Here is a 22,101-nt window from a genome sequence, read left to right as displayed (position 1 = left end):
GTCTTGCGATGGGATATCCGTGGTGACAATGGGGTGTTCTATTGATCCACTTGATGTATGTTTTGGTGGTCAACTTGCGGGTTCCGTGACCTTGGGAATCTATGCATGTTGTCGTCTTGACTCTCCGATAGAAACTTTGGGGCGCTCTTTGAACTTCTTTGTGTTGGATTGAACATGGTGAATCTGAAATTGTCTGATGCATATTGTATAATCAAGCCCATGGGTACTTGTGGTGACATTGGAGTATCTAGGTGACATTATGGTTTTGGTTGATGTGTATCGTAAGGTATTATTTTAGTATGAACTCTAGGGCTGTTCGTGACACTTATAGGGATAGCTCATAAGATTGATCAGAAAAGATAACTTTGAGGTGGTTCCGTACCCTACAATAATTTGTTTGTTTGTTCTCCGCTATTTGTGAGTTTGGAGTGAACTCTTTGTCGCACGTGAGGGATTTATATATGATTCAACTACGTTAGTATTGTTGGGAGAACTTGCACTAGTGAAAGTATGGACCCTAGGCCTTGTTTCCAAGCATTTTTACAACTCTTTGCTCGCTATTTACTATTTGTTACCTTGCTGTTTTTATATTTTCAGATTATAAAAACCTGTATCTACCTTCCATATTACACTTGTATCACCATATCTTCACCAAACTAGTGCACCTATACAATTTACCGTTGTATTGGGTGTGTTGGGGACACAAGAGACTCTTTGTTATTTGATTGCAGGGTTGCTTGAGAGAGACCATCTTCATCCTACGCCTCCCGCGGATTGATAAAACTTAGGTCATCCACTTGAGGGAAACTTGTTGTTGTCCTACAGAACTCTGCGCTTGGAGGCCCAACACGAGTCTACAAGAAGAAGGTTGTGTAGTAGACATTAGTCAATGATGTTGTCCACGATGTGGACACACAAATGCACCCTGACGTCAAAGAATGCGGGCGGGAAGTACATCTCAAGCTCACATAGTATGACAATGATCTCTTCCTGTAGCCTTCGGAGCTGCTTCACAATGATGGACTTTCTAGAGATAACGTCAAAGAAGTTGCAGAGACCAGTAAGCGTCTCATGGACGTGCTTGTCCATTATCCCTCTAATGGAAACCGGGAGTATCTGCGTCATCATCACGTGACAGTCATGAGACTTCATCCCGCTAAACCTTTTCTTCTTAGTGTCTAGAAATCTGCTTATCTTCCCATAGTAATCAGAACTGACTTTGATTCCCGTAAGGCACTTGATGAATTGATCGATCTCCTTCAAACTTAAGGTGAAGCAAGAAGGGGGCAACAATTCTCCTACTTCTTGTTGACTTCTCTTCCCTTTGGCCCCGCTACCGTCTCCGTCCACTTTTTACGGGGCATGTGGATATCCCTCCTGATTTCCAAATCTTCCAAGTCTTTCCTTGCCTTCGGCCTATCCTTGGTCTTCTTTGGCATGTTAGAGGTCAGTTATGAAGGAGAATTAGGGTGGAGGGCGCATTAATGGGGAAAGAAGTGAGGTAGAAGGAAGAGAGAAGAAGGGCAACAATGGTGAAGAAGTAACTTAGAGAGAGGAGAGAAGAAAGGAGGGGAGAGGGTAAAGGGGGAGGAAGGGGGAGAGGGGTGTGGGGGCGAAAACCTGCCACCAGCCATGCGTAGTAGTAGCGCTGCTTTCCAAGGGGCGCTACTGCTATTTGTCTTAGTAGTAGCGCTTTTCTCTAGCAGCGCTACTGCTACTGCTACTGCCCCCTGAACTTTTACATGAACATTTCACAGAAACATGTACGATAGATTCATGCATGAGTTTGGAGCAATAAAATGATTCATTGTCTAAAAATGGGTGCCCCGAATATTTGTGGAACTTACCTGGAGCAATGTAACCGAGGGTGCCAACGACGACGGACACCGTCGCATCCGCATCCTCATCGCCGACGAAACTTGTCTTTTGGTAAGCAAGGTTAAACCTAACCGCGAACTGGACTCCAAAGAGTTACAACCAGTTCTATGCTCATCTCAATTTGGCCGGATCTCATAGGCGGCGCACATGGCCGGCCGTCGGCCCACAATCCATTAGGATTACCTGCGGTTATGTTTGGTTTGCAGCTCTGAGGAATGCTGGAACAATGGTTCTTCACATCTTAATTACTCCTACTTGTGATGCTCTAAAATTATGATATCTTTGCCTATCCTCATCAAGATGTTGACCACCTCCCTCATCGACGGCCTCGACTGGCAAGCCGTCTGCGTGCACGAGACAGCCAGATCGAGCAAGTCCAGCGCATTGGCCTGCTCATTCTCCGGCCAGTACATGATCCTCCTCGTCCAGGCAGCTCATGATGCTCCCATGGTCTGCCTGCGTCGTCAAGTTGGACCTCATCCAGGTTACGATGTCAACTCCGTTCCCGAACGCAGGATCAACGGGCATCTTTCTGGTTAGCAGCTCAAGAAGCACCACCCCGTATCTCTACACGTCGCTCTTCTCAGTGAGCCTTGTCGAGTAGCCTTGCTCTAAACAGAAATTAATGACAGCATATGTCGACCCTGAAATTTCACGTAAACATTTTCTAGAAACCATAATATTTTATGAACTTACCTTGAAAAATGTAACCGAGGGTGCCAACGACAACCGATACCGTCGCATCTGCATCCTCATCGCCGACGATTTTCCCCATCCCAAAGTCTGTAATCTTGGGTACCAACTCGGCATCCATGAGGATGTTGCTCGACTTGACATCCCTGTGGACAATCATAGGAACACAATCATGGTGAAGGTACGAGAGGCCTTCCGCGGCGCCGAGGGCGATGAGATGTCGGGCCGTCCAGTCCAGTGCCACCTGGGGAGTCCTCTCGTGAAGCAGCTCGAAAAGCGTCCCCTCACGCATGTACTCAACTACTCATGGAGGATCATGCCAACATTTCTTCGAATGCAGTAACCGGCCATCCTAACGATGTTGCGGTGCTTCACTATGTTGAGTATCTTCATCTCAATGGGAAATCCGCACCGTGACAGATCAACCGACTTGATTGCCCACTGCTTCCTGACCGCATACTGAGTCTCGTACACGGTACCGTGCCGTCCTTTTCCTATAACGTACTTCTCGCTCAAGTTGTCTGTGGCATGCAGGATGTCTTCATCGGTCAGATCTTCCGGCAGCTCCTCTGTTGAGTCCAGGTTGCGCACCAAGGCATTTTTCGCCGATAGGCGCTTCGACCTCTTCAGAATGTAGTGGATAGCACACAATGTGGCAACCATGAGTGTGAATGTTGACAGCAACAATGCCACAATAACTTGTATGTTCCTCTTTCGGGTTTTCTGAGACTAGTATCTTGAGCAAGGTGAATAGCCAGGTTGAATGCACAACTGTGCATTCCCACGAAAAGCGTCGGGAGACTCTTCGGTGAGCTTAGCCCAGTTGCCAGTAGGGAGGTGGCCAGAAAGCTCATTCAAGGAAACATTCACTGCAGAGAGTGAGATCATGTTGGAAAGCTGCGACAGAATCGAACCGGACAACGAGTTTGTCGACAAGTCAAGCACCTCGAGGCTCCGAAGGTTGTCGAGGCTACTTGGGATCTTGCCACTCAGTCGGTTGCTGCTAAGGTTTAGATTCTAAAGAGGTCGGAGAGCATATCGGCGAAAGATGGACAAAGTTTTTAATGACAAGATCAATTTTTAGGGTGAGGGGGGGGATAGTTTCTGCTATGGGAGACAAAATTTGCAAAATTCTATGTAAACAGAAAATTCATGTGTTCTTATGATTATGTATATATAACAAGGTACTTACTAGGGATAATCTAGCTAAGAGGAGGGATGTTGCTAATCTAACATGGTTGTTTTGTGGTGAGAATGAATCTATTTAGCACATGTTGTTTCATAGTGTGCTTGCTAAGCATATTTGGACCTTTATTCCCGAGTGCTTTGACATTAATATCATTACTAGCTTTGAGGATATTTATGTTTTTTGGCATTCAAAAAAGAAACATTCAGTCTTGAATTTGGATATTGCTGCCTCCTTATGGAGCATTTGTAAATTAAGGAACGACTTTTGTTTTCAGGGGCGCATGTCGAGAAGCATGAATTGCGTACTTGCCAAGCTAAGTTTTCATTTACACCAATGGAAAGTTCTTTGCGTCGACACTCAAGTTGCTTTGCTGATGAGGTGCATTCGTGTGCTGGAAAAAAAGCAAGCGGAAATCTTGAGGATCGCGTGGAAATGATCTGGAGGTCCTAGTGAAGACGCCACTCTACTTAGTGCTTTGGTGGCCTTCTCTTGTCATCCCAGTCTGTAATAAAAATTATACTACGCGAGAGGATTTTGTCCTAGGTTATGTTTTTATTGTTTTCTAGCTTCCCATGTGGGTTACTGTCCCTCTAGATGTTTTGAACTGGATATATTTGTGGTTTGAGCTCTATGCCTCATTTTAATAGAAGTGGGGCAGGGGAAACCCCTTTCTATTCAAAAAAGATGTATACAGGCTCTAGGCATGTTATGCATGTTGTTTGGTTGGCTGCATTAAACCCAACTCGCATACTTTTTGTAGTGTAAATTGCATTAGGCCCATCCTGCATATGAAAAAACGGTTGATCTGAGCATTCCCTGCTAGCCACGTTGAGAGTGTGCTTTAAGTTCCATGCGGATTAGTTTCTACGTGTGAGTTAGGCAACCAAGCAACTTATTACTTAGTTGGCTAGAGTCTGGCTGGCCTTGATGCAGCCTACCAGACGCACCCCAACTACAGTGCATGCATTCCTGGTTGACGAGCCGAAGAAGGAGCAAAAGGGTCCAAAAACAGCCAAAAATCGCCTGAAATCTCGCCTCAAATGAGAAAACCCGCCTAAATCCCTCTCTGTACCAGGATGATTGGCAAATTTTGAGAAAATGATTTTTAGTCACTCTGCCTAAATCTAGGCAAAATTTTATGCACTCTACCTAAATCTGTGTGGGTTCTTGGTCATCCCTGGCTGGATGGCTTAAATTTGGACAAATCTCCTTTGTACATGCAGCAGGCCTAACCTAGTTGTGAGCACACATTGGATCCATGAATTTATTTGAATGGGATCATACCCATATAATAACTCATTTGGTCCATCTTGCTTCAAAAAAACGCTCACGCGGACCATCTCGGCTCAAATAAATTTTTTTATTTTCTCGTCCCTCAAAATAAAATATATTTCATATTCCCATTGATGCCTACTTTCTCATTATGAATCATTTACTGTGAGCATTTATTTAGCTTATAAATAATGAACCATTATCATTAATTATCTATTTTCATCTATGACTAGTAATTAGTTATAACAGTGACAATCATCACACATTCCTCCTTTTTCAAAATTGAGCTCAAAACAAAAGGATGAAAAGCTAATATAACTTGTTTTTGTTGTTAATACCTGCATTTTTGTTTGAACCAGAAAGTTAATTTATGGTCAATCGAATTTATAGAGAGAAGCACAAAAAAATACATATTTAGCGGATCTCCACTTCTTAGTCTCTCAGTTTGGTTGGGGACAACACATAAGCAAATAACGAATCATTGGTATGAACTTCAAATCTAGTTCAATATCACAATTCAACGGTGACACACACCAAAAAATAAATCATAAGTATGCACTCACTAATAAAAGAAGCACGGGTAAGCCACCAACCAGGAAACAGCCAAATCTACAAGTATGAAATAACAAAACACAAATATTCAAGTTCGCTTTTGTGAATCTCAAAGCAACTATACAACACTAGTTAATGATGATAGCACATTTACCCGTGTGTACATCTGAGTTTGTATTTACCAATTATTTATGCTAAACTTTTATGCTTATTTATAACTCATTTTTATAATACGGAAATCATAGTTAATATACTTTTATAACTTATTTGTGATATTGACTAGATGATAGTTATGCTGAATATTAATAGAAGTCTTGTTTAACAAAGATGAGGTGTGCCAAATTTAAATTGTGTTTAAAATGAAAATTTACATTAACTTTGTTTTTTTTCACAACATCAAGATCTAAAAGATATTTAAATTGAATATCAATAAATGTGAGAAAAATATGAAACATACAATTACTATTTTTCTTATACTTACATGATCATAGTGCATATATGATATATCTATGTATGTCTCTTCAAATATCCTAGTAGAGATGTTTGAAGCGTATGGTCTCAAAAATATTTTGATATCGATTTATATTTTGTGATTAGGTTTATGTAAAAGGAAAACTCTAGATTATATAGAAATATCTACAAGCAGTTTGCCACTAAATCATTAGCATGTTGCATTATACATATGCATTATTATTATTTTTCTAAATAAAATCTTCATAACTAAGATAGTCTTCATATATATTGTAGCATCGTTCTATGAGATGCTTCCTAAAAAATATCATGGATTCATTAGATGTTTGCTCAAAATTTTCATTAAACATCGTTATTGTCAAATCAAACCCATTGACCATGTTATATGATCAAAATGCCACTAGACCCACATGTCAGCTCTGTGTCTCACAATGATAAGTGTAGGGCCCACTTGTCAGGAGTAAACAAGCGAATAATTTTAGAGAAAAATAAGAACACTGTTAGGGATCAAGTGGGACCTACACTTTCATTGTAGTGAGATAGAGAGAGAGCTCATATGTTGGTCCATGGTATTTTGGTCATATAACATGGTAAACGGTCTTTGTGCTGATAGCAATGTGTCCAGTGGTATTTTTCAGCATCCGCCTAATGGACCGGTAGCATTTTTGATCAGCTGAAACTCCTAGTTACAGAACTGAGTAGTGAGATACAACTAGTGACATAAATCATGCTTTAAGGTTACAACATGTGCTTATTTGATGCTTTTTATCGGGGTTGGCGGTTTGTACGCTGCTTTTCAAGTTTTGGGGCTTCAATTTTTTTATTTTCGTGTGTGCAATGATGCACACAAATATTGTATAATAGGTGTGTAAATTGTACTAGAGTGTGAAAATTTGTGTGTGTGGGGGGGGGGGGGGGGGGTGTTAGTCAAAAATATAAAGACTCGCAATGGTTTTAGGGATAATCAGGCTCGAACTGATGACTTCCACCATGTTAAGTATTATATGTTATACTTTTAATATTACAAAAATGCAATTTCAGTGCAAAGTTTTGTGCATGTTTTTCTAGATCAATTTTTTCTACTTAAATGATAATACCAATGTCATCAATATATTATTTTCTTGAAAACATTATTATTTCAATTTTGGCTTTTTTTTCTTCTTCTTCTTTGAGGGTAATAGAATGCATTTATTCTTTAAGGTGACAACATGTGCCTTCTTCATTTTAGGGGTCCATGGCGTCTTGGCTCCTAGGTGTGTATACAGACCTATTATGAAATACATATAAAAAACACATTTCAAAATGTTCAAAAAAGTTCAAGAAAAAACCCCGCGTGTACATCCGGACATCCTATGTTTGTACACAGAAATTCGATGAAAAAGGAAAAAAAAATGTGGCCTGTATAAATAAAAAAGATAAAAATATGCCTTGTGAATAGCTATAATCAAGCATCGAAATTTGCCTTTTTTACACAAGCTACAAAAAATGTCCTTTTTCGTCGAAACTTGGTGCACGCATATATAATGTCCGGATTTACACGCGCGATTTTTTCTTGAATTTTTTCAACATTTTGAAATGTGTATCTAGACAATGGGTGTATATAGACCTATGAGCCAAATTGAATTTCCGCCTTCTTCATGCTTTTATGGGGTTGGTGGGTTGTAGGCTGCTTCAGCCCAGTTGGTCTTTTGGGGCTTCAAATTGTTTGTGGGCAAATGTACGAGTTGGCCCTTGTGAGAGAAATCGACTGAATCATAATTTCAGTAACTCAGTTTCTGCCTTTGACATTTTTTTTTTTGTCCATTTGATCATAATTCAAAGGCAGATGAAATTTTGACTCTCCCAGATTCTAAATTATGTCCAGGGTGACTAGCAAACACAGGCAGTTCAACGAGTTACAAAAGCAGGATGCAGGCACTATGTCTGGCACACTCCATTGAGTCACAAGCAGTACCATCAGGCCAATAATTACAGTTGATCAAATTAAAACATCAGTGCTCGTAATCACCACCAAAAAGCTCATTATATACGCGGCTCCAGCCTCCAGGGGCCTCTCCTGTCTACTGGTCAGTGATGAAAAGAACCACATTGGCCGAATCTCATAGGCGGCGCGCATGGCCGTCGCTCAGCCGGAGCCGCGCCCCAACTTCTAGTACCGCACAGTTCCACACTCCATTGGGAGTACAAAATAGTTGCGGTTAAGTCTGGTTTGCAGGTCCGCGGAATGCTGAAACGGTTCACTGTCTCACTTGTGATGATGTTCTGAAATGATGATATCTTTGCCTATCCTCATCAAGATGTTGACCACCTCCCTCATCGACGGCCTCGACTGGCAAGCCGTCTGCGTGCACGAGACGGCCAGATCGAGCAAGTCTAGCGCATTGGCCTGCTCGTGCTCAGGCCAGTACATGATCTCCTCGTCCAGGCAGCTCATGATGCTCCCATGGTCTGCCTGCGCCGTCAGGTTGGACCTCATCCAGGTTACGATGTCGACGCCGTCCCCGAATGCACGATCAACGGGCATCTTCCTGGTCAGGAGCTCCAGAAGCACCACCCCGTAGCTGTACACGTCGCTCTTCTCGGTGAGCCTTGTCGAGTAGCCTTGCTCTGAACACAAATGACAACATATGTTAACCCTGAACTTTTACATGAACATTTCACAGAAACATGTACGATAGATTCATGCACGAGTTTGGAGCAATAAAATGATTCATTGTGTAAAAATGGGTGCCCCGAATATTTGTGGAACTTACCTGGAGCAATGTAACCGAGGGTGCCAACGACGACGGACACCGTCGCATCCGCATCCTCATCGCCGACGATTTTCCCCATTCCAAAGTCTGTAATCTTGGGTACCAACTCAGCATCCATCAAAATATTGCTCGACTTGACATCCCTGTGGACAATCATGGGCACACTATCATGGTGAAGGTAGGAGAGGCCTTCCGCGGCGCCGAGGGCGATGAGATGCCGGGCCGTCCAGTCCAGAGCTACCTGGGGCGTCCTCTCATGCAATAGCTCGAACAGAGTCCCCTCTGGCATGTACTCATAGAGGATCATGCCAACATTTCTTCGTATGCAGTAACCCGCCATCCTCACGATGTTGCGGTGCCTCACCGTGTTGAGTATCTTCATCTCAATGGGGAATCCACACCGTGACAGATCAACCGTCTTGACTGCCCACTGCTTCCCGACCGCAAACTGCGTCTTGTAGACAGTACCGTGCCGGCCTTTGCCGATGACGTACTTCTCGCTTAGGTTGTCGGTGGCCCGGAGGATGTCTTCATAGGTCAGATCCTCTGGTAGCTCCTCTGTTGAGTCCAAGTTGCGCACGGACACATTTTTCGCCGATAGACGCTTCGACCTCTTCACAATGTAGTGGATGGCACACAATGTGGCAACCATAACTGTGAACGTTGACAGCAACAATGCCACAATAACTTGTATGTTCCTCTTTCGGGTTTTCCGAGACTGATCTCTTGAGCAAGGTGCATTGCCAGGTTGAATGCACAACTGGGCATTCCCGCGAAAAGCGTCAGGAGACTCTTCGGCGAGCTTAGCCCAGTTGCCAGCAGGGAGCTGGCCAGAGAGATCATTGAAAGAAACATTCACTGTAGAGAGTGAGATCATGTTGGAAAGCTGCGACGGAATCGTACCGGACAACGAGTTTGCCGACAAGTCGAGCACCTCCAGGCTCCGAAGGTTGCCAAGGCTACTTGGGATCTTGCCACTCAGTCTATTGTTGCTAAGGTTCAGATTCTGGGAAATGTACTGAAGGTTGCCTAAGCTACTTGGGATGACACCTTCCAAAGAGTTGCCACCAAGATCAAGCTCAAGAAGGCCCTGTGTTGCAGTGAAGGAGTCCGGAATTGTTCCGGTGAGCTTGTTTCCACCGAGCAGAAGATATTGCAGGCTATCAAGTGTTGCAATCTCTGCAGGTATGCTTCCATTCAGTAGGTTACCTCCAAGGTCCAAATAGAAGAGCTTTTTGCAGTTTTTAAGCTCTCCTGGTATCGGTCCGGTGAGCCGGTTCGACGACAGTCGCAGAGTCCCGATCATGCTTAGAGCTCCGAGCTCGTGCGGTATTGGGCCGGCGAAGTTGTTGCCGGACAGATCAAGCATGGTGAGGTTGCGCCATGAACCGAGTACACCCGGAATCCTTCCATCAAACCGGTTGCCACTCATGTCCACGAATGACCACCCAGTGTTTGTGCCCAGATCATGCAAGCTCCCAGTGAACAGGTTGTCGTTGAGCCTGACCCTCCACAGAGACTGACATTCAGCTATCTCGCCGGGAATCCCCCCACTGAACTGGTTGTGTCCAACAACAAGCACGGCGAGTCGGCCGCCGGTGCAGAGACCCGGCGGGATCGCGCCGTGGAAGCGGTTGCCGGTAAGGTCGACACGAACCAGCCCATGGGTCGTGTTCAGCCCCAGCGCTCCCGGGATCTCGCCGGTGAAGTTGTTGAATGCCAGGATGAGCTCTTTGAGCTTCCTCGCGTGGGTGATCCCGGCAGGGACCTCGCCGCTCAGGCTGTTATTGTAGAGCTGCAGCTCCTCCATGTCCGGCATTCGCCACAATGCCGGAGGTACTGTCCCATGGAGCATGTTCTTGAACAGGGCAAGCTTCTTCAGACGGCCGAGCTCGCTGAACTCCGGCGGGATCGTCCCGGAGAGGCTGTTGTTCTGCAGCTGGAGCTCCACCAGCTCCCGGCACTTCCCGATTTCTCGTGGGATTGTTCCGGACATGTCGTTGTCCGCCATGGAGAACCTCTGTAGCCTGCTCAGGTTCCCGACGAACCGCGGAATCGAGCCGTTGAACCGGTTGCCGTTCAGATATAGCATTGTCAAGGACTGGCATCTCCCGATTGCCTCCGGAATAGGTCCGGTGATCCCGTTTTTGGAGACCGCCAGCCTTTCCAGGTCGGCGAGCTCGCCGATGCTCGCCGGCAGCTCCCCGACGAAGCTGTTGTCGTCGAGGAACAGCTGCTGCAGCCTTGGCAGGGACGCGAAGATATCCGGCACCGTGCCGCCGATCTTGTTGTAGGACAGGATCATGTCGGTGAGGTTGCCGCAGTTGGCAAGGCTTCGGGGGAGCTCACCGGTGATGACGCCGTTGCTGTCGACTGCGAGGTAGGTTAGCCGGCAACGGGCCGGGAACTCGGGCAACGGTCCCGAGAGCGCGTTGGTGCTCAGGTTCAGCACCCGGATCACCGGGAGAGCGGTCAGCAGCTCCGGCGGGATGGCGCCCCTGAGGGAGTTGTTGCTGAGGTCCAGGTGCTCCAGGACGGACACACCGGCGGCAGCGGCAGGCACAACCGGGATCTCTCCGGCGAGCGCGTTGCCGCCAAGGTCCAGCTTCCGGAGCAGGCGCGAGTAGAGCAGCTCCGGGGGCAGGGGCCCCGTGAGGCGGTTGCGGGCAAGGATGAGGGTGGCGACGCCGGAGCACGCGGCGAGCGCGGCGGGGACGGGCCCCGCGAAGCCGTTCCCGCTGAGGTCGAGCGAGGCCATGGCCGGCGGGAGCGCGCAGAGGCGCGGCGCGGACGCGGCCAGCGCGCCCGACAGGCCCAGCCCGGAGAGGTTCAGCGCGGCGACCGCGCCCGCGGCGGTGCACGTGACGCCGCGGAACACGCAGTGCTGGTTGTCCGCCGAGCTGGTGTTGGTCTGCCACGACGGCAGGAGGATCCGCTGGGAGGCCTGGGGCAGGGAGGCGAGGAAGGAGAGGAGGACGGCCGTCGGCGACGGCGGCGTGACGGAGGTGGCGGGTGGTAAGATGAGGAGCAGAGGCAGGAGCAGGGGCAAGAAGACACGCGACATGGGGCAGGAGCAAGGGGACACTACGATGGATGCTTTGGCTGGCGCGTCGTGCGCCGTTCCCCGGTGATTTCAAGCCGGCGACGGCGGGGAACCGGAGAACTGAAATCTGATCACCAAATCGCACCTGCCCGCAGAGAAGAAGCCGACGGGATGAGACGCCTGCTCGTCATGGGTTGTATTTTCGCCATTGTCAGCCATATGCATGGCATGTCTGCAGCAGAGTGGAGCAGAGCAGGTGGCGCAGCCCGCACTGCAGCGTGTTGGGGAGTGGGGGTGACGACGGGGTAATGTTCGGAGCGCGGATGCTAGGGGACGAGGAGAGAGGTTGCGCCGAGCGTGCAGGTGCCGGTGCAGCGAGGGCGCTTTATTCCCGCGAATTTCTGCTTTTCATCTCAGATCAGACAGGCACTGTGAGATTCCTTGTCGCCACTATTCTGTAGTGGGATTTGGTAGGCGCCCGTCGCCTCACCTCACTGTTTGATTCTCGCTGTAGCATTGCATCGATGCTTTCTCGTCTTCCACCATCGTTTTTGCTACGCGCTCCATCATTCCTGCTGCCTTCCAACCAGCACCTCAAAACCTCAAAACCCAAACGGACGTGCGTTTTATCCGTTTAATTCGGTTCATCCGTATGTGTTTAACGAGACGACCCATTTTTCGTCAGCGCGCACACAGTTTTTAGTGTTAAATTGGTTAACGGCTACAGGTCATGTTAGCTATCATGTCAGCGTCGAAAGATCATGCCGGTCATATGCCATCGGCCGGTATGCATATGCCAAACTAAAAAAAATACGCAGTTTTCAGCTCGACGCACTTGCCAGCGGGCCCTTACACATGTCAGCACATAAAATGATAATGTAGTTCGGTCACGCCATCTCGGCTTGGTCATGCCAGCACATCGCGGCATGGATCAGTCGTCTTTGAGGCTGAACATGTCGGCCTACATCTTCTCGAACCAAGACCGCTTCCTTGGAGAGAACGTGCTCAAGTCCACCTTCATGATCTCGATCCCCTTCATCATGCAAGCTAGTCGGACTTCTCTTTCTTTGGTGGCTGCTTTGGTGGCCTCGATCTCTAACATCTTTCCTTGCTTTTCCGCCTTTAACACGAGCTTCTTGTTTTGTATCTCCATGAAGGCCCAGATTTGCTCCTCCTTGTCATGCCAACACTTCTCCTCCCTTGAGTCTTTGTTGGCGAGCATGCCTTGAAAAGTAGTAGCTTGCAAAGCAAGGGACATCGCCTCACGCTTCTCCTCTTTCTTGAAGCTGGTCTTCCCACGCGGTCATGGCTTATCCCCCTCACCATGCTCTTCAATGGCTTCATTTCCTCCACGCGCCTTGAGGGCAGCGTATTGTGCTTTGAACTTTTTTTCACCATTGATGATCATCCAACAATGAGTGAGGTGAAAAGACTTGCCTTCATAGTGAACCTTGAATGCTTTCAAAGCTTGGAAGACCTACACATGAGCAAGCATGTCAACATACCAAAGTAGGCAAGATATAAGCAAGCATATCGGCATATCATGTCTTGCATGCCGATGTTGCCCACTCAACGGGCCTCGATTCTCTCAAGAGTGGAACGAAACTTGTTGCACTCTTGTTGTATCACCCTCCAACGCTTGCCGAGAGAGACCCACCCACACTTGCTCTCCATTTGGTATGGTTTCAACTTCTTGCGCTCGTGGAACTCGCGATGCACTCTTTGCCAAAATGTCAAAGCTTTTTGCTCGGCGCCTACCTTGGGGTCTTGACCAATGTCTCTCCAACATTCACAAAGAAGTTTATCCTCATTTGGTGTGTATGCTTTGGTCCGCTTGCTCTTCCGCTTGTTATTCTTGGCATTGGCTTGGGCGGGGAGCTCATCGAACAATGGCTCTCCATGGATGTCCACTTCATCATCTTCTTCGTCAAGGCCATAGTCTTCCGGGAACTCGTCATCAAGCAAAAAAGAATTGTCCAAGCCGAGTTGGTCCTCCATGAGGGGGTTGGGCATGCCTTCACCAAACGAGTACCCCATGCCATCTTGGCTTTGCGTCTCGTCGACATCATAAGGGATGCCACGACCACCACCTTCAAAGATGAGGCCCTCCATGAACATGCGGTTGGCCTCGCCTTCCGCAGCCGGCATTCCATCGAACAAGTTGTGGGCGTTCTCCATGGTGTCGGAGGAGAGCTCGCGAGCCCATTTACGCGCAACCCCGGAGGACGATCCACCGCCCACAAGCACAACGTTGATGTCGATGCCGACGGGGGCTGGAGTGCCAGGTGCGACCACGCTCACATCCGAGTAACCGAAGCACGTAAAGTAGGACAGACGGGAGGTCTATGAGTAGTGTCGCTGGAAACCATGCACTGTCGGCGTGAAGGACATTCGCAGAGATTCCGGAAGTTGGTGAAGAAGGGGCAACGAGCCGGTGCTGGCCGCGGTCGTAGTGGCAGTGACTAGCCCGTGTTGCCAGGGTTTAACCCTAGCATCAGCAGGGTCTGCCTCCCGGCCTCGCGGATGAGCTGGCTGTTCTTCACGATGTTGACCTCTTTCTCCAAGGCAACAGCGAGGGAGGACGTGTCCGCGGCCGCGTTCCTAGCTTCTTGCAGATGTTGACGGTTCTTCCTCCTCAACGATCGCTCGGCACGCTCCTCGGATGTCGCCCTTTTCGCCCGTCGCGGCTCCTGACAGAGGCGATGGAGGCAAGGCCGCCGACGGCGGCGAGGGTCGGAGTGTCATCGTCCTTGGCGCGTGTGGGGATAGGTGGGCGGGAAATTTTTGGTCCAGCTTCCAGAGCTGGCGCGAGGAGAGCAACTCCTCGACTGGTGGGAATGGTGGTTGTGTGCTACTGACGGGCTGGTCAGGGGAAGGAGAAGGGCGGGAGTGACACGGGTGTCACGCGCATTTGTCCCGTGTCCGTGCGGACGAAAATCCGTCCCAAATTTGAGCCTGGAATGGGTCGCCGGCGGACAAAAAGCGGACGTGCGTCCGTTTGGGTCGCGCGTTGGGTTGTTTTTTGTGTTCGCGCCAACCGAGATGGACATGGGCATACGAAATGGTCGCCCGGTCGGAGTTGCTCTCACCATATTCCCTGTGTCTTCTGACGTTGTTCGATGGTGCCGGAGTTTTCCTTCTTGGGTCCCTGGGGTTGGGGTGCATGGTGAAGCCATCCGGATGTGGGCTCGGCTCCTTTGATGCCCTTCGACTTCCTTGCGGTGCCATCGTTGTGATTTAGGCATCGGTTGTGTGTGCGGCTCCTCATCGAGGTAATTGAATTCTCTTTAGTCATGTGTTGTTGCACCATCTTTAAAAGATTACTAAAGACATTCTTCATAGCACTTCATTACACTTCATATTTTGGTATGGAACTTTGATGAATTATCTTTGATAGATCATACCAGTTGAATTATCATAATTAATACTTCCTCATGATAGTTGAATTATCTTTAGAAGATTGTTCGGAGTGAAATTCATAAGAATTTGATAGATCAACGCAATCATCAGAACACTTCATATTTTGTATGGAATTTGGACTTAGCCATAGCTAGTTGACACGATCTGATACCAAATTAACTTAAACAAGTTTCCCCCTTGAGTAGTGGTTTGATAACATACCGATATATGAAAGAGACACTTAAATGCCTCATGGTTAAGAACTTGCATACTATATTAACTTTATCAACAAGTTTCTTTCTTGAGTAACGATTTAAAAACAGATAGATATCTGAAAGGTGGACACTTTAACACCTCGTGGTTAAGAACTTACATACAATATTATATTACCTTTATCAACAAGTTTTGTCCTTGAGTAATGGCCTAAGAACAAATAGGTATCTTAAAAATAGATACTTAAACGCCTCGTGGTTAAGAACTCATATAGTACATTAACTTCATCAACAATTTCCTCCTTGACTAATGGTATGAGAACTGATAGATATCTGAAAGGTCGAAACTTCAACGTTGCATGGCTAAGTACTCACATGGTATAACGTAAGAAGAAGAGAGGAACTGGATAACCTTGCTTCTGGGTTTTGTAAAACTTAACGTCGATGCTTCTTTTGACCATGATCTGTTACGGGGCACGATGGGGGCGGTCCTTCGAGATGATAAAGGAAGATTTATTGCTGAAGGAAACAACAAGATTGACCACTGTGCGGATGTATTGATGGTTGAAGCACTGGCGCTCAAATTTGGCCTAACTCTGACGCAAAAAGCGGGTTGTAATCGTCTCATTGTTAACTCGGGCAATTTGGAGGTCATCGAGACAATGAAGGATGGAGGACGATTTGTGGGTGCGGCGGCCGCAATTTTTTATGACTGTTTCCATTATGCTTGTGATTTTGTAGCTACTAGATTTGAACATTGTAATAGAGAAGCAAATAAAGTTGCTAATGAGCTCACTAGACTAGCAAGATTTTCTCAGTCTTCTGACTGGTTTGAAGAACCACTAGTTGAAATTGTAACATTACTCATAAACGATGTTTTGATTATCTCTAATGAATAAAGTTCATGTTTTTCTTAAAAAAAACTAGATAGCCTTGCTACCATATTGTTTGAACATTACACTACAAAGGCCAAATATACAATTATGTATCCAATATATAGTAATTGCTAATTAAAAAATATTCTGGGTTGGGGGCTATGGCCCCCTGTGAGATATATCATATGCGTCCAGTGAACTGGTACGCCCGACACTTCGAGGACTTTCAATAACGAAGGAAGGGGCACTGAGGATGTATCATATGCACCCAATGAATTCGTACACCATACACTTCTAGGACGTTTGATAACGAAAGAATGGAACACGTGCAATTTTTCTGAACGAGTGTTGGAACTCCGTCACAGGATCGATCATAATAAATCATGACAAACACACGCGGAAAAATACTTTTGCCAAGGGTACGTCTCTGTTGGGGAACGTCGCATGGGAAACAAAAAATTTCCTACGCGCACGAAGACCTATCATGGTGATGTCCATCTACGAGAGGGGATGAGTGATCTACGTACCCTTGTAGATCGTACAGCAGAAGCGTTAGTGAACGCGGTTGATGTAGTGGAACGTCCTCACGTCCCTCGATCCGCCCCGCGAACAATCCCGCGATCAGTCCCACGATCTAGTACCGAACGGACGGCACCTCCGCGTTCAGCACACGTACAGCTCGACGATGATCTCGGCCTTCTTGATCCAGCAAGAGAGACGGAGAGGTAAAAGAGTTCTCCGGCAGCGTGACGGCGCTCCGGAGGTTGGTGATGACCTTGTCTCAGCAGGGCTCCGCCCGAGCTCCGCAGAAACGCGATCTAGAGGAAAAACCGTGGAGGTATGTGGTCGGGCTGCCGTGGAAAAGTCGTCTCAAATCAGCCCTAAAACCTCCGTATATATAGGTGGGAGGGAGGGGAGGAGGCAGCCTCAAAACCTAAAGGTTTGGCCGAAATTGGAGGTGGAGGAGTCCTACTCCAATCCTACTTGGAGTAGGATTCCACCTTCCCACTTGGAAACTCTTTCCACCTTGTGTTTTTTCCTTCTCAAACCTTATGGGCCTTAGTGGGAACTTATTCCAGACCACTAGGGGCTGGTTTATCTCTTCCAATAGCCCATGAGACCCCTTGGGGCGTGACACCCCTCCCGATGGTCCCCGGCACCCCTCCCGGCACTCCCGGTACACTACCGATGAGCCCGAAACTTTTCCGGTAATGCACGAAAACCTTCCGGTAACCAAATGAGGTCATCCTATATATCAATCTTCGTTTCCGGACCATTCCGGAAACCCTCGTGACGTCCGTGATCTCATCTGGGACTCGGAACAACATTCGGTAACCAACCATATAACTCAAATACGCATAAAACAACGTCGAACCTTAAGTGTGCAGACCCTGCGGGTTCGAGAACTATGTAGACATGACCCGAGAGACTCCTCGGTCAATATCCAATAGCGGGACCTGGATGCCCATATTGGATCCTACATATTCTACGAAGATCTTATCGTTTGAACCTCAGTGCCAAGGATTCATATAATCCCATATGTCATTCCCTTTGTCCTTCGGTATGTTACTTGCCCGAGATTCGATCATTAGTATCCGCATACCTATTTCAATCTCGTTTACCGGCAAGTCTCTTTACTCGTTCCGTAATACAAGATCCCGCAACTTACATTAAGTTACATTGCTTGCAAGGCTTGTGTGTGATGTTGTATTACCGAGTGGGCCCCGAGATACCTCTCCGTCACATAGAGTGACAAATCCCAGTCTCGATCTATACTAACTCAACGAACACCTTCGGAGATACCTGTAGAGCATCTTTATAGTCACCCAGTTACGTTGCGACGTTTGATACACACAAAGCATTCCTCCGGTGTCCGTGAGTTATATGATCTCATGGTCATAGGAACAAATACTTGACACGCAGAAAACAGTAGCAACAAAATGACACGATCAACATGCTACGTCTATTAGTTTGGGTCTAGTCCATCACATGATTCTCCTAATGATGTGATCCCGTTATCAAGTGACAACACTTGCCTATGGCCAGGAAACCTTGACCATCTTTGATCAACGAGCTAGTCAACTAGAGGCTTACTAGGGACAGTGTTTTGTCTATGTATCCACACAAGTATTGTGTTTCCAATCAATACAATTATAGCATGGATAATAAACGATTATCATGAACTAAGAAATATAATAATAACTAATTTATTATTGCCTCTAGGGCATATTTCCAACAGTCTCCCACTTGCACTAGAGTCAATAATCTAGTTCACATCACCATGTGATTCCAACGAATCCAACACCCATATAGTTATGGGGTCTGATCACGTCTTGCTCGTGAGAGAGGTTTTAGTCAACGGTTCTGAAACTTTCAGATTCGTGCGTTCTTTACAAATCTTTATGTCATCTTATAGATGCTGCTACTACGTGCTATTCGGAAATGCTCCAAATATCTGCTCTACTATACGAATCCGTTTCACTACTCATAGTTATCCGGATTAGTGTCAAAGCTTGCATTGACGTAACCCTTTACGACAAACTCTTTAACCACCTCCATAATCGAGAAAAATTCCTTAGTCCATTAGTTACTAAGGATAAATTTCGACCGCTGCTAGTGACTCAATCATGGATCACTCTTTGTACCTCTCAACATACTTTGAGTCAAGGCACACTTCAGGTGCGGTACACAGCATGGCATACTTTAGATTCTACGGCTAAGGCATAGAAGACGACCTTTGTCTATTCTCTTTATTCTGCCGTGGTTGGGTTTTGAGTCTTACTCAAATTCACACCTCACAACGCAACCAAGAACTCCTTCTTTGCTGGTCTATTTTGAACTCTTTCAAAAACTTGTCAAGGCATGCATCTTGTTGAAACTTCTATTAAGCGCTTTCGATCAATCTCCATAGATCTTTGATGCTCAACGTTCAAGTAGCGTAATCCAGGTACTCCTTTGAAAACTTCTTTCAAACAACCTTGTATGCTTTACAGAAATTCTACATTACTTCTGATCCACAATATGTCAACCACATATACCTATCAGAAATTCTATAGTGCTCCCACTCACTTCTTTGGAAATACAAGTTTCTCATAAACCTTGTACAAACCCAAAATCTTTGATCATCTCATCAAAGTGTATATTCCAACTCCGAGATGCTTGCACCAGTCCATTGAAGGATCACTGGAGCTTGCATACTTGCTAGTATCTTTAGGATCGACAAAACCTTCTGGTTGTATCACATACAATGTTTGCTCAAGGAAACCGTCGAGAAAACAATGTTTTGACATCCTACGTGCAATATTTCATAAATAATGCATCAACAACTAACATAATTCTAACAGACTTTTAGCATCGCTACGAGTGAGAAAGTCTCATCATAGTCAACTGTTTGATCTTATCGAAAACATCTTTGCGACAAGTCGAGCTTTTCTTAATAGTGACTTATCACCATCATCGTCTGTCTTCTTTTAAAGATCCATCTTTACTCAATAGTCCTATGACCATCAAGTAATTCTTACAAAGTCTACACTTTGTTTTCATCCATGGATCCTCTCTCGGATTTCATGGCTTCCAGCCATTTGTCGGAATCTGGGCCCACCATCGCTTTCTCCATAACTCGTAGGTTCACTGTTGCTCAACAACATGACCTCCAAGACAGGGTTACCGTACTACTCTGCAGCAGTACGCGACCTTGTCGACCTACGAGGTTTGTAGTAACTTGATTCGAAGCTCAATGATCACCATCATCAGCTTCCACTTCAATTGGTGTAGGCGCCACAGGAACAACTTCCTGCGCCCTGATACACACTGGTTGAAGTGATGGTTCAGTAACCTCATCAAGTTCTACTACCCTCCCACTCAATTCTTTCGAGAGAAACCTTTCCTTGAGAAAGGATCCGTTTCTAGAAACAAACACTTTGCTTTCGGATCTGAGATAGGAGATGTACCCAACTGTTTTGGATACCCTATGAAGAAGCATTTATCCGCTTTGGGTTCGAGCTTATCAGACTGAAACTTTTTCACATAAGTGTCGAAGCCCCAAACTTTCAAGAAACGACAGTTTAAATTTCTCTAAACCTCAGTCTATACTGTGTCATCTCAACGGAAATACGCGGTGCCCTATTTAAAGTGAGTGCGGTTGTCTCTAATGCATAACCCATAAACGATAGTGGTAATTCGATAAGAGACATCATAGTATGCACCATACCAAATAGTGTGTGGCTATGACATTCAGACACATCATCACACTATGATGTTCTGGGTGGCATGAACTGTGAAACAATTTCCACATTGTCTTAACTGCGTACCAAAACTCGTAACTCAGATATTCATTTCTATGATCATATCGTAGACAGTTTATCCTCTTGTTACGACGAACTTCACTCTGAAACGGATTTGAACTTTTCAACATTTCAGACTTGTGATTCATTAAGTAAATACTACTGTATCTACTCAAATCGTCAGTGAAGTAAGAACATAATGATATCCACTGCGTGCCTCAGTACCCATTGGACTGCATACATCAAAATGTATCACTTCCAACAAGTTACTATCTTATTTCATCTCAATGAAAACAAGGCCTTGCTCATGTGGTATGGTTTGCATGTCACTAGTGATTCGAAATCAGGTGAGTACAAAGATCCATCAGCATGGAGCCTCTTCATGCAATTTATACTAACATGACTCAAGCGGCAGTGCCACAAGTAAGTGGTACTATCATCATTAACTCGTATCTTTTGGCACCAATATCATGAACATGTGTAACACTACGATCGAGATTCAATAAACCATTGAAGGTGATTATTCAAGCAAAATAGAGTAACCATTATTCTCTTTAAATGAATAATCGTATTGCAATAAACACGATCCAATCATGTTCATGCTTAACGCAAGCACCAAATAACGATTATTTAGGTTTAACACCAATCCCGATGGTAGAGGGAGCGTGCGACGTTTGATCATATCAACCTTGGAAATACTTCCAACACGTATCGTCACCTCGCCTTTAGCTAGTATCCATTTATGTCGTAGCTTTCATTTCGTGTTACTAATCACTTAGCAACCGAACCGGTATCCAATACCCTTATGCTACTAGGAGTACTAGTAAAGTACACATCAACATCATGTATATCAAATATACTTCTTTCGACTTTTGCCAGCCCACTTATCTACCAAGTATCTAGAGTTGCTCCGCCTTAGTGACTGTTCCCCTCATTACAGAAGCACTTAGTCTCGGGTTTGGGTTTAATCTTGGGTCTCTTCATTAGCGCAGCAACTGTTTTGCCGTTTCACGAAGTATCCCTTCTAGCCCTCGCCTTTCTTGAAACTTAGTGGTTTTACTAGCCATCAACTATTGATGCTCCTTCCTGATTTCTACTTTCGCAGTGTCAAACATCGCGAATCGCTCAAGGATCATTGTATCTATCCTTGATATGTTATAGTTCATCACGAAGCTCTCACAGCTTGGTGGCAGTGACTTTGGAGAACCATCATTATCTCATCTGGAAGATTAACTCCCACTTGATTCAAGTGATTGTCGTACTCAGACAATCTAAGCACACGCTCAACGATTGAGCCTTTCTCCTTTACTTTGTGGACAAAGAATCTTGTCGGAGGTCTTGTACCTCTTAACAAGGGCACAAGCATGAAATCACAATTTCATCTCTTTAGAACATCACTTATGTTCCGTGACGTTTCAAAACGTTTTCGGCGCCTTGCTTCTAAGCCATTAAGTATTTTGCACTGAACTATCGTGTAGTCA

At 45.9% G+C, this 22,101-nt stretch overlaps 2 protein-coding genes and 1 pseudogene across 2 annotated transcripts; all 3 read right to left on the bottom strand.

The window, feature by feature from the left end:
* Window positions 1–2,129: 2,129 nt before the first annotated feature.
* Window positions 2,130–5,100, bottom strand: LOC123425168 (annotated as a pseudogene).
* Window positions 5,101–7,941: 2,841 nt separating this feature from the next.
* Window positions 7,942–11,609, bottom strand: LOC123424619 (receptor-like protein kinase). Its single transcript, XM_045108260.1, has 2 exons — window positions 8,809–11,609; window positions 7,942–8,662 (listed from the first exon to the last, which is right to left on the bottom strand). Exons 1-2 carry the CDS (start codon window positions 11,564–11,566, stop codon window positions 8,301–8,303), a joined length of 3,120 nt encoding a protein of 1,039 aa, XP_044964195.1. The 5' UTR covers window positions 11,567–11,609; the 3' UTR covers window positions 7,942–8,300.
* On the bottom strand, window positions 11,579–12,211 carry LOC123425167 (leucine-rich repeat receptor-like kinase protein FLORAL ORGAN NUMBER1; the record flags this gene model as incomplete). The annotated part of the gene is made up of 1 exon (XM_045108849.1): window positions 11,579–12,211. A coding segment is annotated over exon 1 (294 nt), but the record flags the coding sequence as incomplete, so codon positions are not given.
* Between the last annotated feature and the right edge of the window lie 9,890 nt (window positions 12,212–22,101).

Source organism: Hordeum vulgare, chromosome 2H (genome assembly GCF_904849725.1).
Source record: "Hordeum vulgare subsp. vulgare chromosome 2H, MorexV3_pseudomolecules_assembly, whole genome shotgun sequence".
Classification (NCBI taxonomy): domain Eukaryota; kingdom Viridiplantae; phylum Streptophyta; class Magnoliopsida; order Poales; family Poaceae; genus Hordeum; species Hordeum vulgare.
Note: the sequence above shows the minus strand (reverse complement) of the source record. Positions and strands in the feature narration are given on the sequence as shown.

Bases quoted from the DNA above. Each gene is read 5' to 3' on its own strand.
- LOC123424619 (XM_045108260.1), bottom strand. From the start codon at position 11,566: ATGGCCTCGCTCGACCTCAGCGGGAACGGCTTCGCGGGGCCCGTCCCC. The intron at 8,663-8,808 runs GTAAGTTCCACA...ATTTGTGTTCAG, and splicing joins CCTCGGTTACATTGCTCCAG to AGCAAGGCTACTCGACAAGG.